We start from the raw sequence: 18,211 nt of genomic DNA on the forward strand, positions 1-18,211 counted from the left end.
TTACTGTTTCTGCTAAGTGCTCCGAAGTCTGCTGGTGATAAACAGCTGTTGGTAACTAAACTTAAAACTTTGAAATTGGTTCAGTTTGATCTTTGTCACCATCACATAGTTTTTCCAACCAAGTTTTTAATTACAATCTAGTCGATCTGACACCATCCATTTGCTGTCTCATTGCTGTTGGCAGCATTATTTTCTCCGACATTCAGTATCCTGCATCTAAGAAGTAGCAGAGTCATTTTATTTGTTTATATTCGGTTATGTGATCCAAAATCATCAGCTGCATCTATCTTGCCTTGAAAACACAGGTCGTCCTCCCCGGTGCTTCTGAGTGATCACAGAAATGATTAAGATAGGAAACTATATTGATCCCCAATATTTGGTTTTACAAACAGACGTTTTGACAGCTCTTTCAGACACAGTAAAAACGAATCCATTGCATCTAAGACTTAACTGTGTTTATGTTTGGAAGTTGGGTCACACTCCAGAAAGTGCCGATCAACAGGACATCAGCCGACAAGTGTCCGCAGGGATTCATCCCAGCTCCTCCCACCACCGTGGCCGTGTCTAAGAACAGGAACATGGTACCTAATCACAATGACCCATCGCTGTTTGTGATTGTCGGCCTCCCGACACTTATTGTCCTCGCCGCTATTGTTGTCGCTGCGTGGACGCGGAGCTGACAGCTGCCGTGGTGTTGCGAGCCTGAACTCATTAGCTTTAATGACCAGCGAGGTTAGCCAGACGGTGCCGGACGTTCAGCCGATGTCACCGTGCACGGCCGCAGCGCTGTTGATCCAGCAGGTCCCCCTCCTCCAGGCCAATTTATGATGGCCAGCATTCTGTATTTCACCGACTCCAACCTGATTATCTCACCGCCTCGGTCCCCAGAGCTGCTCACATGGATTACATTAGACTAATGCCGCACCTGGAAACTGTCTCACTGTGTTCAGCTTTACTAAGACTCAGGAATTGCATTCAATTTTAGACCAGTGGATTCCTTTCATCTCATCTATTAGTGCGTTGAGTATACTTGACGTGAACTAAATTAAATTTGTTCAAATGGTTTGCGTTGGTTATGAATACATTCGCAGCATAACCATAGAAATCATTTATTATCTACACTTGAATAATATAATCCAGCTGTTACAGGTTATACTAGAAATTTTAGTCTCTATTCATAAAATGAAAAAAGCAGGTACTTTAGAAAACACCTGACATTAAGTTTATTTGCATAAAAACAGTGTTTTATATCTTCCACAGTTTTCTTCACTTACCTAAAAGATGATTTTTTAAACATTTTTGGGAATATTTTCCTTTGCTTTCATGCCGAGAGTCAAATGAGAAGATTCACGTTATTCTCATGGTCTGTAATTTAATATGAAGCTACATTCAGCAGACAGAGAGCCTAGCTTAGCATAAAGGGGAAACACCTCAGGTGTCCAAAGAAGAATGGCTGCACTATATTTTCCAGTGTGCTAATAAGACGTGACAAAATTAAGAGCACATGTGCATCCTGTCCGAAAAAATATTATTTTCTTCGTAAAACGTGTGATTCTGTACGAGTGGAACGTTAAAATTCCTTATTTTTCACTTCTCGCTTTCCAGACACTGAATAAAAACAACCTTCTGCCAGACGAACGATCCAACTTCTACCCGACGCCCCTCCAGCAGACGAACGTCTACACCACCACCTACTACCCCACGGCGCTCGGCAAGTTCGACTACCAGCCCAACTCTTCCCCTTCGCCGTGCAGAACCTACAACAACAGTACCAACAGCTGAGACACGCCCCACGACCACCTCTCCAGCCCCCCCCTCTGCCGCAGACCCAAAACGGACACCTCCCAAACGCCATGGTGACATAACTGAACTGACATGAACTGAAATGTTTCTCAGAGCCGGGGTTCCTCTGTTCACCGTCGCCCCTGCTCCTCGCTGTCTCTTCTGCATGGCAGGGTTTGTGTTTTCAAGGGCATTTCTGGAACTTTCCATCAGGAGATGTGGGTTTGGACGACAATGCAGCCAGCGCGGAGTGTGTTATCTCAACGGCCTGACTCTACATAGCAGTGTCAGCCCAGAGCATCGTCTTCATGAAGGGATCCAGTGGAAAAGACCAGCAGGGCGAGTTTCGGCTTTATTCAGATTATGATGAACAAAGGGCACGTCAGCACAGGTGCTGAGTCGAGCGTTCACAATTACAGAATTGAAAAGAGCAGAACAGTAAAAAAAAAAAAAAAAAATCCATTTCCCTGGATCTGGGTCACCGTTTCTCTCCTCTCCGTTTCAGCCATTTTCAGCCTGTAATGAACTTTGAGTCCCTCGACAACAAAAGCAGTTACTGAGAATAAACAGCGCATATCGTAATGTCCTTGCCACACAGCGAGGAGCGGGAGAACAACAATGAAGTCGATGATGAAATAAATTAGAGATCAATATCAGCCCGGTTGTGCGGAGGGGGATATGCACGCCCTCCATTGTTACTATTTCATGTGAGAGAAAAGATAAGAACTTCTGAGTGAAGTTTTTGGACGGCGGCTTGGAGGAGTTACCGGGTTGGAAATAATCGTTTAAATCTGCTCATGATCAAAGCCTTTTGAGGAGCAAGGACATTTATTTGCAGCATTGAGGCAAGGGGGGGGGGGGTTATGAACTGTACATAAAGCTTCGGAAAACGCTACGTATGCAACAGAGGGCAGGGGCGAAATCTGTTTTTCTTTCCAACACTTCTGTTTTTTTCTCCCAAGAACTATAAAGACTTCTGAAGGAGAAGTGATTGATTATCCAATCGATTCTCCATCGGATGCGTCGATTCTACTGAGTGCTAAATAGCTCAGTGGTCATATCAAATATGACCAGTGCGCTGAACAACTGGACTGGGGTTTTTTATGATGGTAGAATAAGCTAGTAGTCTGGCACTTCTTTTTTTTAATGTTTGTTTTTTAAGATAATTGTTTTATGCTCAAATGAGCCGTAGCATAGGAGGACATATTTTGTTAAATAAGATATAGCTGATTAATTGTTGTTTCTCTAATTTCACTTCACTGAATGAACACATTCTTCTTCTTCACTTGGTTTTTCAGCAGCTCTGTAACCATTGCATCTTCAGTTCCTGACACACAAAGAAAATAAAAATATTACTGATTTTTACAAGAAAATGAATGATTGTAACTAAACGTCTATTTGAATGATGAGTTATAATGGCCATGTCAGAGATAAAAAAAGATTCTGAGATTTCAAGAATTGAGATGTAATAGAGAATAAAGTTGTTATATTAGTAAAAGTAATAATTTTAAGAGGCTAACGTAATAATATTAGGCCATGTGTCATTTTACAGGAGCTATATCTGTCTTTTATCTGCGTTGAAATATGGAACGTGGAGCATTTTGGTGAGTCATACTTTAGTATAAGTTTCACAAATAATGTAAGACTAAATTGTTTACTGTTGCCGTAAAATTATGACTCAATTCTTATCTTTCACTACGACTTCATTCTCATAAAATGACAACTTCATTCTTGTTAAATTACAGCTTTTTTCTCACAATATAACTTTTCAAATATTCTTGAACTCTCCAACTTGTTTTTTCTCTAACATGGCCCAAGTACTCTCACTTAAAAAAGAAAGAAAAAAAGATGCTTGCGTAGAGGTTTGCCTGTGTGAAGATCAAAACGAGTGCATGTGTGTGTAGATGTGCGTACATGCAAACACATGTACTCTCTGCGTGTCCGTTTGCCCGAATGAGGAAAGTTACTGTATTTTGTACAATGTAAATGCTTTCATACACATGATTATATATGAGGAGGTCTGCAACTGCATTTCTTTTTCCACATCCTGTCACTGGCACTCTCCTGGCGATCTCCTGGGTTTTCTATACTTCACGTACCAGATGTTAATCGTTGTAAGTAAAAGCGTCGCTCCTCTGGTTCCTGCTGGAGGTTGAATGGACTCTATTTATAGTTAATGCTCGGTTTATAAAGGGCATTTTCACAGCTATATTTTATTATTATTGCCTGATCGATGAATGCTAACCCAGAAAATGCTTCTCACTTCTGCTACTGTACGTGCACGAAACGAGAGCTCTATCTGTATATATGAGCGACAGCCTTCTGCAGCCCATTTAATGACCATGAAGAGGACCATGTAAATGTATCTGTATATTGTATAGCTAACACTGTTTGTTTAAGAAAGCCTTATAGTTGTTTAAAAAAAAAGTGCAGCAGCTAAGTACACACCAACCATGAGGTTTGTTTGGGGACAGAGTTCCGAGATGTGACCGACTGCCTTCGGCTTTTTGACCTTTCCCAGCTGCTCAAACATCAAATTACCACGTGCTCCAGGCTGAGAATAAGTCGGCGCAGCACCGATCATGAAATATGGACACACAGTGCGGATACCCTGAGGAAGTGTTTTTGATCCAGACTTTGCCTCTATTGGCCCGGTGCGAAAGCCAGTCATCTGATTGGTCAGTATTGAACTCTGCCCCCTGCGATGTGAGGCTCTGTGCCCTTCTATGCAACTTACCAGGTGTACTGTTAGACCTGTCATGTAGACTGTAATCACTGCCTTTTAGACACTGTGAATTTTTTGGTACCCTATATTTTTGTATATTGTACATTATAAAGGATAATAAACCTTGATGCCAACACACACAACATATGGACAGTGGGATTTATCAGATTTACAGTTTGGAGGAGGACATTCGTGGTATTTTATCTCTACAGATAATTTCTAAAGCCGTTTTCAGAAAGGAATTCAGGAAAATGGGCTGCAAAATCAAGACCAGGCATTTTCCAGAGGGCTCACAACACTGGAAAATGACATTCAGGCGAGGGATGGAAACCTGGTAGAGCAGCAGGAAGCAGGACGTAAATTCTACTGCGGAAGACCCATGCTTTTGTTTACAGCACATTGACACACTCTCCAATCTATTCTTTCCAGGTTGTTGTCTTCTACGTGTACCGCTCCTCTTTACATCTTACAAGGGGGCTGGCAATTTACAGAAAAGGTCCAGAGCAACTGACTCAGACATTTATGTTCTGATCCCATCCCGGCCTTCTGGAACATTTATCAGTCCATGTCTAAAAGCAGCTATACTTTCGTCTTAAGGAATTAAACATAACTGTTAACACTTTTCTTTCCGATACACCTTTAAGCTCGAACCTGAAGAGGTTGGATCAAAATGTGCTGTTAACTTGACGTGTGTGTTGAACTTAGATTTCAGGGATTTATCCTTCAGTCTTCTTAATCAAACCTTTGCTGTTGTCATTCAATAAAATGATCTCATGACGATATAAAAAGTTCAGAGGGAAACACAACTTCTCTCCTTTAGTCATTGCTTCATCATAACACCCCCATACGCCACCTAGTTGACACTAGTTGTCCTTGCTTGTGACAACTTAAAGTCAAAAAACCCACGGCTCCTGCTTTGGACTGCAGCCATCACACGAGTGCAGACAGTGTCTCTGGTAATAACAGTTTATTGGCAGTCATATGCAGAAACAGCACTCGAGAAATGGTTAAGTTTGTGTTCCAACAGCGTATCAACACAAACCCTGAAGAGACAAAACTTACATTTTATCTTGCTGAAAAGTCTCTTTGTGGTGATAGAGCATGCAAAATAATAACAGATCTGGTTCTTCCCGCTCTGTTGTATGTTGTGTGTCTGGGCAGGAAGCCTGTGGAGGCGGCTGCACCCTCTGGACTGAAGTTGACAAGACACGGAAAAAGTTAGCACTGACGTGGAACCTGGTGCGGAGGGCACTTTATATTCTAAGAGAGAGGGAAGCAAATTGTGTATTTCTAGCGTGTCACTAAAGGGCCTCCTCTCCCTTCTTTTCCCTACAAAACGAATGAGTGCAGCGCTGGAATACTTTGCTGTTTGAGAAGAGGGGAGATGGATTAGAGAAAAGAGCCAAGTAGTCAGGGTGTGTCCAGCAGAGTGGCCGTGGATCACTGCCGGTGCCAGTGGCCCAGACACCGGCACTTTGTCACAACACCACGAGGAATCTGCTGCGGTGCAGAAAATCAGGATCAAAGCTGGAGAACAGCCGCTCTCATGCAGGACAGGAAAAGGCCACTCAATGAAATCATAAAACATTCTGTGTACACTCAGTCTTCAGCCCCTCACATAAATAAGAGTGTACTGTTTGTATTCTACCGGGGCAACTATATCACCGGGTGTCAGAGGCAAGAGCAGCTTACTCTTCATCCTCTAAAACACACACTTATCCATACTGTATGTGTCCTTCTCATTGGTCCAGTGCAGGCCAAGCTGTACCTCTCAATTAGAAAGAGCAGCCTCCTGGCAGCTTTATTAATGGTCGCATTGAAACCATTACTCAGGTGGTATTCTGCTGATGGACAGCTGCGGTGATCGGTCTCTGGCGGGCGGCCAGGAGGAGGTCGCCAGGAGGAGGCCCGGGAGCGGAGGAGGCCTGCTCGGATGGAAATGGTCGGAGTCCGGGAGAGACACGGCAGCGGGGGAGCGGGAAGGACGCTCGCTGGATGGAATAATTCACCCTCTTTGTGACAGAGAGGAAAGAGAACAACGCAGAGAAGACAAAGGAAAACAGCAGCTTTGTGTTTATAATGACCAGTGAAATGAATGAAAAGATCTGTGTGGAAAAAAAACATCCTTCACAAACTGAGCAGCACTGACAGTCACAATCATCAGGAATTATCTTGGAGACAACTGAAAAACAGTGTTTTGCAAATGTGTTCACATTTAAGAGGATGGAAGTCTAGACTTTTATATCATTTAGCCATTTTAAAAGAGAGTATGGTGCAAGCTTTTACCAAGGCATCGTTAATTAATTAAAACAGGCTTTTTGAACTGTTAAATGACTTCTATGCTAATTAGATTAGTAATAAGCTATTTACTTTAATGAAAAGCACATTTCAGAAGCACAGTTGAATTTGATGAATTCCATTGTGTGTTATCCACCCTTTCAGATATTCAGCTGATTCAATAGAGACTGTCAGACCGAGGAACACTGTGGAAAACTGATTTTCTGCCATGGAAATAAATAAATTGTTGAACAGGTTACAAACATTTTTCATGTGGTCGTTTGAGTCAATGTTAACGATGCAATATAAAAATAGACCAAGCGCTGTAAACAAATAACATTCACAACTTAAGGTATAATGAGATATTGTAGCATAGAAATATTTGGATTAGGCTATAAATCATTCCAATAATGATCACTATATGATTGTCATCAGTACAGCCATGCAGAAACACACACATACACACACACACACTCACACACACACACACACACACACACACACACACACACACACACACAAAGACACACACACAGAGTCAATAGACAACATCAGAACAGTTATAGAAACACACAGGAATCAATGGTAAAACTGAATAATGAAAAATGGTAATGGACATGAAGCTGAAAATTATAATTATTGATATTATATATATAATTTTTGCCATATTGCTCAGACTCAAGAAACACTAGTCTAGTGACAGATGGTGAGACTGTTGTTGTTTGACAGGTACAAAGTTCCTGACAACCTGTAGGTATGCTCTCATTAATGGGTTGTTTCTAATCCAAAGCACTAAGTGATGATGTATTAACCAATGACAAAGACATTATCACCTCAGTGATTCGTCTCCAGAAAGAATCCACGTGTGGGACAGCCGCTGCAGCACTGGTCCGAGGAATCAGAATCACGGATCCCCCAGCACAGATCACAGTTTCATAATGTGACCATCTGATGTTTATTTTGTGTTGTCATGTTTACAGAGCGAGCAGCCGCATGTGTGTTTGATGTGTGTTGTGCGGCGTCCCAGGAGGCGGCCGGCAGACAGACGCAGGATGGGCAGATCACACGCTGTCTGAAGCCGCAGCCAGGACAGCCTGTTGTCGTCTGGAGGAGTCGAGACTGTCTCCTCCGTCATCACAGCTCTCCATCCTGCTCCTCCACGAGAGAACAGAGCAATGGTTTGATATGACCCTTCAGCTTATAGCATCAATCCACTGGCCGGTGCTTCTGTCTGTGTGTCAGTGAGTTCTGGGCACAGCCTGCCCGGGAGAGCCGCTCGGGGATCTGCCGAATTGGAAGCTAAATGAAAGGAGTTGAAAAGCAACCAGAGTGCAGAGCGATGTCGAACAGAATCCGGCTGCTGTGTCGCTCTGATCTGAATCTGATGATGTTTTATTCACCGACCAACAAAACAACCAGACACAAAGACACTACAGCTGAGTTACCTGCACCAGGGGGGCCATGTTTTCACTCATCTGGCTTCTGGTTTATTTGTTGGTTTATTTGTCTGCAAGATTAAGGAAAAAAACATCGATTTGAAACTGGAAGGACAAGGCTTTGGCCCAAGAAAAACCTGTTAAATTTAGGTGACGATGCAGAAGTAGATCCAGGAATGTGTCTCTGCAGTTTCAAAAATGTTTCGACATTTTCATAGATTTCCACTGTTCAGGATGATGTTTTATGACAAATTTGAGTTTTTTATATTTGAATAAGAAATATACAATTTCAACTTTAAACTGCTGCGGCTCTCTTATTATGTTTTTTTACGTTTTTATGTTACATGGATGATGAGATTACTTCAGCTTTGCATAACACGGATGGCAACAAGCACGAAATGTCAATGTCATGTTGCTGAAGGAGACGCTGGGCTGCTCTCCTTACATGCACTTGTAGGAGGAAAGGACGAGTTAACGGTGTCGCGGGTTAAATTCCACTGACAGAGACGTACGAGTGGGAGAGACAGAATCGGCAGTGATGGAGGGTCTCCTCCGGGGGCGGACTGGGACAATAATTCAGGCCGGGAATTATACTCCTTTCTCAAGAATAAAAAGTTATGAGTTCCATAATGAAAACTCACTAAATTTCACTTTAAATTTCTTGGGTCCGTCACCTCATTCCTGGCTTGCTATATTATTGCCGGTCAAGTTATCAGCTCAAGGCCAATAAGTCCATCAGGCCACCAGGAAATGTCCCAGTGCTCCCATTGTTCAGTCCCCCCCCCCTGGTCTCCTCCTAAAAAAACAGAGAGGTGAGACCAAACAATGTTAAATTGCCTTCCATTCACAGAACTGAGCACCAACGTTCAGTCGTTAAATTCACTGCTGCAAATTGTGAGTCTGTTTCCAAGAGGCTCATTTGAGGAACATCGAAGTTCATGGTGTTTGCGCGGCACAGAGCATGAGAGAGCCACTTCCATTTTACTCAATCTACTTAGATGACGACGGTTGTAAAGGCTGGAGGCGATATTGATGACAATGTCGTAAATAAAAGTGCTGACGGCGGGAGGATGTTGATGGGGACACGGGATGGGTACCGCCGAGTGTGAGGCGAGCTAACGTAACCTCGCTGCTCCTCCTGCAGCTCACGAAGGTTATCGTGTGAAGAAGCCTCCATTTCACTTTCACACTAATACATTGGTAAAATAAAAGGCTGTCTTCCAAATCGTTTTGATAGAAACAAACTTAGGAAGAATAGCACGTCTGTCTCTGCCACAGCGCTCCCTGGAGACCTGGAACGGCACTACATAACTTTGGAGAAAATGGTAAATGGTTTTGTATTTATATAGTGTTTTCTAGTCTTGATGACCACTCAAAGCACTTTATAGTACAGCTTTACATTCACCCATTGACACACACATTCATACAGTGAATCTAATTTTTATTTCAGAAACTTATATTGAAATGCTGCATTTCACTCGTCCTGATGTTTTCTGTGTAAAGAGTTTTCTTTGTACTATTGATGCATTTCTAATTTTGGAGAAAATGGTAAATGGTTTTGTATTTATATAGTGTTTTCTAGTCTTGATGACCACTCAAAGCTCTTTATAGTACAGTTTTACATTCACCCATTCACACACACATTCATACAGTGCATCTAATCGCAGCACTTTGTTATTCTATGGGGGGCCATTCAGGGTTCAGCATGCAGATGGGTCAGACTGGGGATCGAACTGCCAACCTTCAGGTTGGAGGATGATTGGGGCACAACAGTGTGCTGGATTATTACGACCTGCTCTCACAGACTAATAACCAGAGCTGGAGATAACAGCTGGTTGTAAGAGACAACTTGCTCACCAACTGACACAATGGCAGACCAACCAGAAGAAAACAAAAATGATATTGTTGGAAAGGATGAAAGGAAAACAGCAATAAACTAGTAAGGTATCGAGAAATAAACCAGGAGGGAGCCCGAGTATAGGCTCCCCCTACAGGAGAAACTAACTGTTGCGGTCCGAGCCTCCCCGTGCACACAGCTGTACACACGTGCATTTGTCGATAAGGTAATGGAGAAGGGATCTGGCATTGTGTCCCTTTAGGTTTACACTGGGCTTATGTTGTATGAACAAAAGGCTTAATGCTGACTTTACACCATCTGACACTTAGCTCTACAAACACAATGTATCCATTTACCCTGGAAATACTCCTTGATTTAAATTCAACACACTGCCATGGCAGGCTTGAGCTGTGATATGGACCCCTGCCGCCACTCTCCTTGTGGCAGGGTTAATGCATCCAGCGCACACAGAGAGAAGCCATTTACACTCCCATTTGCTTTCCAGATCTAAGATGGTAACAAGTTGTCCGACATGAATCATTTATGTAGCCCGGGGCTACGATTTTTACAACACAGTTTGAGTTTATGCCTGCGTCTGAAGCACGGGAGCTTAAAAGTGCTTAAACAACAAAAAAGGACGAACCTGGGTGTTAAAGATTAAAAAAAAAAATGAGAAAGTGACAAAGTAATTGGAAATGGGGTGCAGGCCAAGCATTCGCAACATGCTCAGGGAGGCTTTTAAGTAATTTCCCCGTCCTTGTGCCTGTTTGATGCCTTTTCCTGCAATGTCAGTGAAACACATGCTGCATGGGCGTCAAAGCCATTGTGTTCCATTAACTGACAATTGCTCTCAGCAGCTGTGAGAGGCTGGAGAAGTTTCCTCTCGTCTGTGCCTTCGAAACTCAAACCATGACACCACAGACAACAACAGATTACAAGCTCATTTTAATCACACCCATTCTTCAAGGACAGAATAATAATTCATAGCAGTTTGTTGACACCATCAACAGTAAAGATGAACTGCTTCCAAAAGAAGAGCCAAAATCTTCTCGATTGCCCCCTGGTGGCGGGCTGTAATATAGGTCTGTCCTCCTCCATGTTAGCAGATGGTACATCGACCAAACTGAAAAGTCAAAGTTCACACCAAATTGTGTTTTCTCCTTCATTTCAGTTCTTATCACACTGATGTAGGTTCTTGTTTTAATGTTTCCACTAACTTTTGGTTTTAATTCATTATTTGATGCTAGAAGATATAGTTATGAAATGGGCCACTTGTATACTTCCAAGGGAAAATTTACATAATGAGCTAATTAATCCTCATAGGATTGATTGCTTCAGGAAAACAAACTACAGCTGATCTCCAAACAGGAAACAGGATGTACTTCTTTACTTCCCTTGACGCAATGACTTTACGATATCTGAGAAGACATGAGAGAAAATCTAAAAAATATGGCTTGTTCTTTGTACTGGTTGATAGCATAGACTGTATATAAAGATGTACGACATGACAGCTCCCCATAGTAAAGCCAAACCATACACCCCCCCCGCCCCCCCCCCCCACACCCCATTTTATCATTTCCATTACTAATTAAACTTCACTCCTTAAACCTCCTTTCCAAACTCAGTTGTTTTGTATGTTTTAAATGAGCCATTGTGCCTCTATGTACCTGCTGCATAAATCCTGATTCTTTCTTTCTTCTTCTTTTTTTCATCTTGGTCATGAGTGCTGTGAGATCAGAGCTGCATGTGGGCACTGAAGCCCTGAATACGTAGGATTACAGTCTCGCTGTGCACAGTTTTTCCTGCATCCCAGTTGTGAAATCAGTCAATCCGTAAAAATAGGAGCAAGCTTTTTTAGGGTTTGGAGCATCACAGAACGATTTTGGCAGCGACTCTCATCTCTGCTCCCCCACTTCCACCGCAGGTAAAAGCTCTCCCACTGTGGCATTGGCTGCAGAGACAAACCTGTGTGTTTACTCCAAACACCACAGTCCTGCTTATGCTCCACTCACGTCGGCTGTCGGTGACGGGATCACAGGGACGGACTGAGCAGTGGCGTGAAGTCACTGCTCAGGGTCTGAAAATGAAAAGCTCAACAAATGAAATGAATTTGGACGGGTGCACGCTCTCTGGTATACGTGTTCTCCTGTTAATCTATTTTTCTAAGGACCAAACTCTACTTTTACACAGAGCACAGGAACATTTTTGAAAAGTGAGGACATTTCTGCCTCGCTTCACTTCCTCAGAGGGTTTTTTATTATTTGGTTCGAATAAGATTTAAGGAATATTTTTGGGATCCAACAAAGGATCATGTTCTGCTTATAACCTCCTCTATAATTTCGCAGGCCACTTTCACACACACCTTGGACTTTAGAGTTTAATCTGAACCAATGTGTGAAAGGTGCCTCAGACCACAGCCAGGAATGATGGACCAAAATCGAGTCCGACCATGAGAGGTGGTCTTGGTCCGGATCAAACATTTGCAGTGTGATTCAGACTTTTGGACCAAATGCAAGAAGTTCAGACAGCATTAAACATCAGAAGAAGAAAAAGAAGCAGACGTTAATTTGAGTACTGCTACTGGGAGTATTACCATGACGACATTAAAACAAAATTACCAAAATGAACTGTCTTCATTTTTTCCATTCAAAGATGACTAAAAGACGACACTTTGACCTCAGACCCACATCTGTGACCAGTTACTATTATTATTATATTATTATAGGAAATGCAGCCAATGAAGGTGAGGATTCACTTCACTTGAATTTTACTGTATAGCGCCAAATCTTAATAAACATTATCTCAAGGCACTTTACATAGAAGGTCACGACCTTAACTCAACAGTTCCCACAATGAGCAGCGCTTTGGCGACTTTAGGGAGATAAAAAACTCCCTCATTAACTGAAAGATCTCTCTAGAACCAGACTCAGTGTGGGCGGCCATCTCAGAAAAATGGGGGGAATGACAGGATGAATCCTAATGTGAAACCAAAACTAACCTGATCAAATGTAAACAATGTAACGAAGATATGAACCTTGGTCCAGCCTTTCCTTGGCATAAAATATTTAATAATGTCAACGTAATGTTTCATGTTTGAGAAACTGAAACCAGAGAATAGTTGTTTTTTTTGCCAATTAACTAATCAATTGCTGCAGCACTTAAACTATTTATGCCAATGACAGTAGAAGTACAAATGTGTGCAGGGGCTGTGTGTTCGTCATCAGCATCACATCGATCCTGCAGCTCGACATGGGAATAGTGGATTGTTTTTCACTCTAATCGATGTAATGACGCAGCAAAGACAATGTGACCTGATTGTACTGAATCTAAGTTAACTACAGGGGGTTAGAAACCTGCACAATCCAGTGTAAGAGCTCAGTTAATACAGAAACGATCCACCTGATAACGTTCGATTCATTGAGAGACTGTGTCAGCAGGATGTTGAAGAAACACCTCACAAAACAAAATACTCTCGTTGTTGAAAATTGTCGTTCCAACTTCAAAATTTACTTCTGGTAACACACAAATAGATTAAGTGTGAAGTTTACAAGTTACATTTACACAAATACTTACTTTAATTCAAAAGAACTGAATTGATTTGTGTGTTTAAGTTGTTTCGGTGAAGGATAAAATATGAATATGTAACATGGAAGGCGTGTTTTCGCCCTGTGGATCCAATCCTCTTGCTTTACATTTCTGGGAGCATTGTGCTCGAAACAATATACAATACGCAATCAAATTGGTTTCATTCCGTTCTGGCACAAAAGGAAACAAGTGGGGATAAAAAAGGCAATTTAATGCCGTTGTTTCCTTCCCTCCAGCTGAGGATTTAAGACCCAGTGGAGTGTTTTTGGGGGGCGGGTCACTTGGCTCTAAATTAGAGCTTAAATTTATTTTTCTTCCTCTAGTCTTCATCACCCACAGACATTTCCACCCTTGCTGTAATTCACCCAGACACGCCTCACATTTCCCTGCCATCTCTCGGGTGCTGTTTGGCAACTCACGTCCCCGTCCATCCCAATCAAAGCCACCATCCCATTGCACTCATTGTATTTTCCATGTTGGTAGTGGAATCCTACAAATGATTGAATGTGAGCCTGAATGTATGAATCTGTGTTATTTGCCTTTTTTTTTTACCCATCCTATTACACAATGTGCTCTGCTGTGTAGGCACAGACAAATTCAAAGGGAAGTGCACAATAAAAATCTTTATTCTCCACTTGCCTGGAAATGTGTCTTCTTTCTATTCCTATTCTATCCTATAATCATGATTTGTTCAGCCAGCTCATGTGGAATGGACCATTATGTTGGACCTGACTGCTCTTCTCATAACAATACACAGAGCTCATCACAATAGAGATTGGGGGGTGTGACAGTAATAACCCCCAATAACCATTTTAGATACAGAGCACAACAAAAGACATAATGCAAAATCACCTTCATCTGGACCATCAGCAGTAAAAGTTGCTGTCGGGTGGTAATAGATGTAGCTGCCCTCACTGAAAAAATACTACTTTACAATACAAATGTAAAGAGTGAGAGATTTTGTGTCGGGGCCTTGAGGCAGTACTGTATCTGTTCAGGGAAGAATTCTTCGACTCACTTTATGTCAAAACAGTTCAACAGTCACAACGTGATAACAGCCATAATCCATTATCAAGTCAAGTCGATTTTATTTATGTTGCTTACAATTGAAAGGAATAGATAAGAATCGATTTCTGATTGATACAAGCTTATGATAGTCCTATTAACCATGATGACCACTGACTGTTCAGAGTTCAGCTAACACACAAAAACACACACACACACACACACACACACGCACACAAACGCACACACACGCACCCTGAGTGGTCTCACCCAGGATCTAATGATGGTCATCTGTAACGTTAACTAATTGAGTAAATCAAACAAAAATATCAAACAAACATCTGCGGTGAGCAAAGTTTTACAAAGCTGTTAATAAAGACAAAACTTTTGGCTTTAAGTTCTATTTAATATTCAGGAATTTAACCATTGACTTCAGAACTTTCTTCAAGTCAATTTCTAGATATGTAAAAGTTTTGCATTTGATTAATTTATTTTTGTATTTTTTTTGTTTTTCATTCCTTGATGTTGTTTGTGAGTTATTCTACTCTTTTTCTTAGTTTTGTCTATGTAATACCGGAAGAAGATGAATGTGTTTGTGAGGATGATGATGAGCATGATGTAAATTACAGTTTTCTTATAAAGAAACCAATGGGTTAAATATCTTTCAAACTACTTTTAGAACATTTCTGAAGCCAAGACAAATATTATGTTTTTACTGTCACCTGACAAGCTGATGTGTATTAATTACTTCATATAGAGAGTTGACACTTTTTTAAACTGTTTGTCGGCCTTTCAAACTGCTTCTGGGCAGTTTCCATCCAATATGTTTCACGGGTCCTGATAGAAATGTAATTGTTCTAACTCTAAACCATCATGTGCCTATGTGCCTCCATTGGGTAAATACTACTGAGGCATTCCTTCTGAATGACATTGAAAGAAAACATCACTCAAATAAAAGCACCTTCATTCAAGGAAGTAAATTATGTTTTTAGGGGCCAAAATAAGCAGCAGATCAGGACAGGAGCCCAGAGGAGCCCACACTGGGGCCCATACTCCTTCTCAAAAGCCCATCAACATCGGCAGAGAATGGCGTCTGTGGTGGAGTGGAGCTGTGATTTAAATAGGCAGCCCGCTGCATTAAAGCCTGTCTCGCTGTTCTTCTGGCTGCAGCCTTTTCCGCTTGCATGGTTATCATAATTGTTCTTGCTCAGAGGACATGCTGCTTCCGTCAGGGCCACGTCTTCCTGCATTAGAGCTGAGGAGCCTCAGCCAAGCAGAGCCTGGCTCCGCAGGTAGAAGCTTCTCTTTTTCTCTCGTCTCCTCAGAACTCCTCATGAAGTTTGATACGAGGAACAATCAGAGGGTACCTAATCAGTGACAGAGTAATTACTTATCAGCTCTAGTCAGCCATCTTTTACTTGACCTTCTATCATTTTTCCATTGACCTTTCAAATCTTATTCTACTTCCTCTTCAAGTAAAACGCCACCCACAGCTTGAATTGTGTGAGTTACGAAGTTGTTGAACCGTGCCAAACGTTGCTATGAAGTTCAGAGGTCACTTTTACTGAACAACAGCGCCCTCTGAAGAACCACATACTGATTCAGTCGGATGCACTCCATGTCCGAGGGGTTAATAGCTGAAAAATAAAGCATAAAAATTAGCTTTTGAGCATTTCGCAGTTCGAAAGAGAGAGAGCGGCAAGAGGGGCGAATCGGATTCGAACCTGGGGCCACTGCATGACGGCTCAGGTAAATATGCATGTGAGTCTCTATGATTCCGAAAGATGCACGCAAAGCAACGATGTTTCTTTTACTGAGCAACAGCGCCCCCTGCAGCAACACATGGGGATAAATTCTGTTGGGCTCCGTGTCTGAGAAAGTCGTTTTCATGCGGAGATAAAACAATGTCTGTATTAATCTCAACTGAAAGGTGGACGTGACCCATGACCCATGCCATTGCATAAACAAAAAACATGGATGGTGACAAAAACTGCTTAAACAAGGCCTTGTAATGATTATCTGGCCGCACTGTTTTAAATATAAAGACATCTGTGGGGGGGGGAAATTCCAAAGAAACTTTTAAAATCCTGCTGCTATAGTAAACTACTTCTCTGATGTATATACTCATATACAGTTCAACTGTGTTGGTCTTTCAACATTATAATAGCTGTTTTTATATAGACATGTTAAAGTGCAGCTGTAAACATCTGTTTATCCAAACAGTCAAACTTTTGTATGCAGCTTTGTGGTTGGTGCAGTTTCTATGCTTTTGATGTTGGAATTAGAAAGCTTTATTCTCATTGCACATAATAGTACGACTAAATTTGCTGTGCATCGCCATAAAAACATTACACACACACACACAAACACACACATTCCTACAGGCACATCTGTTCACATTATTCTCAATAAATGAATAACACTAAGAAAGATCAAAAAAATAGGATAATAAGAGCATTGTATAATAAGCAGCATAATAGTTACTGTCAAAAATATTGCAGGAGTATAAGCAGTTGCACTTCAAGGTAAATGTCCATGAGTTGATCCTGAGATATTATGATGAGTATTTATTAGAGTTCACTACAGTTTTTCAGCAGTAAAAAACCAGTGGACTTTTCCCACCATCTTTTCAAGGCTTCATTAAAATTCATTCCATTATTTTCAAAGCTCTTTGGTATGGAATTCCCTTTTTGTATTTCACTCGACAGTGTTTGACTGTTGCGCTGCAGAGGAACAGACAGAAGGACGTGACTTTTGAGAATAGGTTGTAACTTCAGAAGCTTTCGCCTGGATTTGTTTCAATGAAGTTTGCAGAAGCATCATTTTAAATTCAGATAGAAGTTTGAATCATATTATTGCAGGGTAATGATTGTGTGGATACACTGAGCCAGTGCTATCATTCAGAGGAAGCTGTGATAATGAGGATACATGCGTTTAATACGTGGCTCGCGACACAAGTTTGTCAAACCCTGACTGTCACAGCACATAAACCTGTGACCTGCTTGCACTAAATCCACACTCACACATGTGCGTCCTACTTACATCTCCCATTAGTCCATCCTTTGGTTTTTAGAGACACTGCTGGAGCGTTTATATCTTAATATGTTGTGTTTTCCTACAGTATCGGCCAAATACCTAAAATTCACCGGTGATGAATTGGCGAATTAGCGGCCAGCTGTCAAAACCGGTAAGTTGAGCCTTCGCAGCCCATCGCTCATCATCAAGAGCACCTCACACTTTTTAATATGTTGAAGATAAAGTAACGGCCGCCGTGATAGCAGTCCTGCTAAATGAGCCATTTGAAAGCCCAGCTCATTTTTCATAATCCCAGAGAAGTCAATTAAGGGACTTGTGGAGCTCAGGCAGGCCCAAGGAGACCCGAGGTGCAAGAGTGGAAAAGAGGCACAAGTGAGGTTTTTGGTCACAAGAGAAGGGAAAAAACAAGCGGTGGATGGCAACACAACAACAGCCAAATGTGAGAAAAGAAGAAAGGAACAAGCTTTCCTCGCCAGGCTGCAGCTTTCACAGCCTCTGACAGGACAATGCAACATACACCAGATCACA

The 18,211-nt window shown here is 41.8% G+C and overlaps 1 protein-coding gene across 1 annotated transcript in view; it reads left to right on the top strand.

Moving 5' to 3' along the window:
• Window positions 1–3,159, top strand: part of sema5ba (sema domain, seven thrombospondin repeats (type 1 and type 1-like), transmembrane domain (TM) and short cytoplasmic domain, (semaphorin) 5Ba) — a 163,563-nt gene extending 160,404 nt beyond the window's left edge. Inside the window, exon 23 of the mRNA XM_061088125.1 lies at window positions 1,606–3,159. Within this exon, the coding sequence (XP_060944108.1) occupies window positions 1,606–1,782 (177 nt within the window). The 3' untranslated portion in view covers window positions 1,783–3,159. The remainder of the gene's footprint in view (window positions 1–1,605) is intronic.
• Window positions 3,160–18,211: the final 15,052 nt, after the last annotated feature.

Source organism: Limanda limanda, chromosome 16 (assembly GCF_963576545.1).
Source record: "Limanda limanda chromosome 16, fLimLim1.1, whole genome shotgun sequence".
NCBI lineage: Eukaryota > Metazoa > Chordata > Actinopteri > Pleuronectiformes > Pleuronectidae > Limanda > Limanda limanda.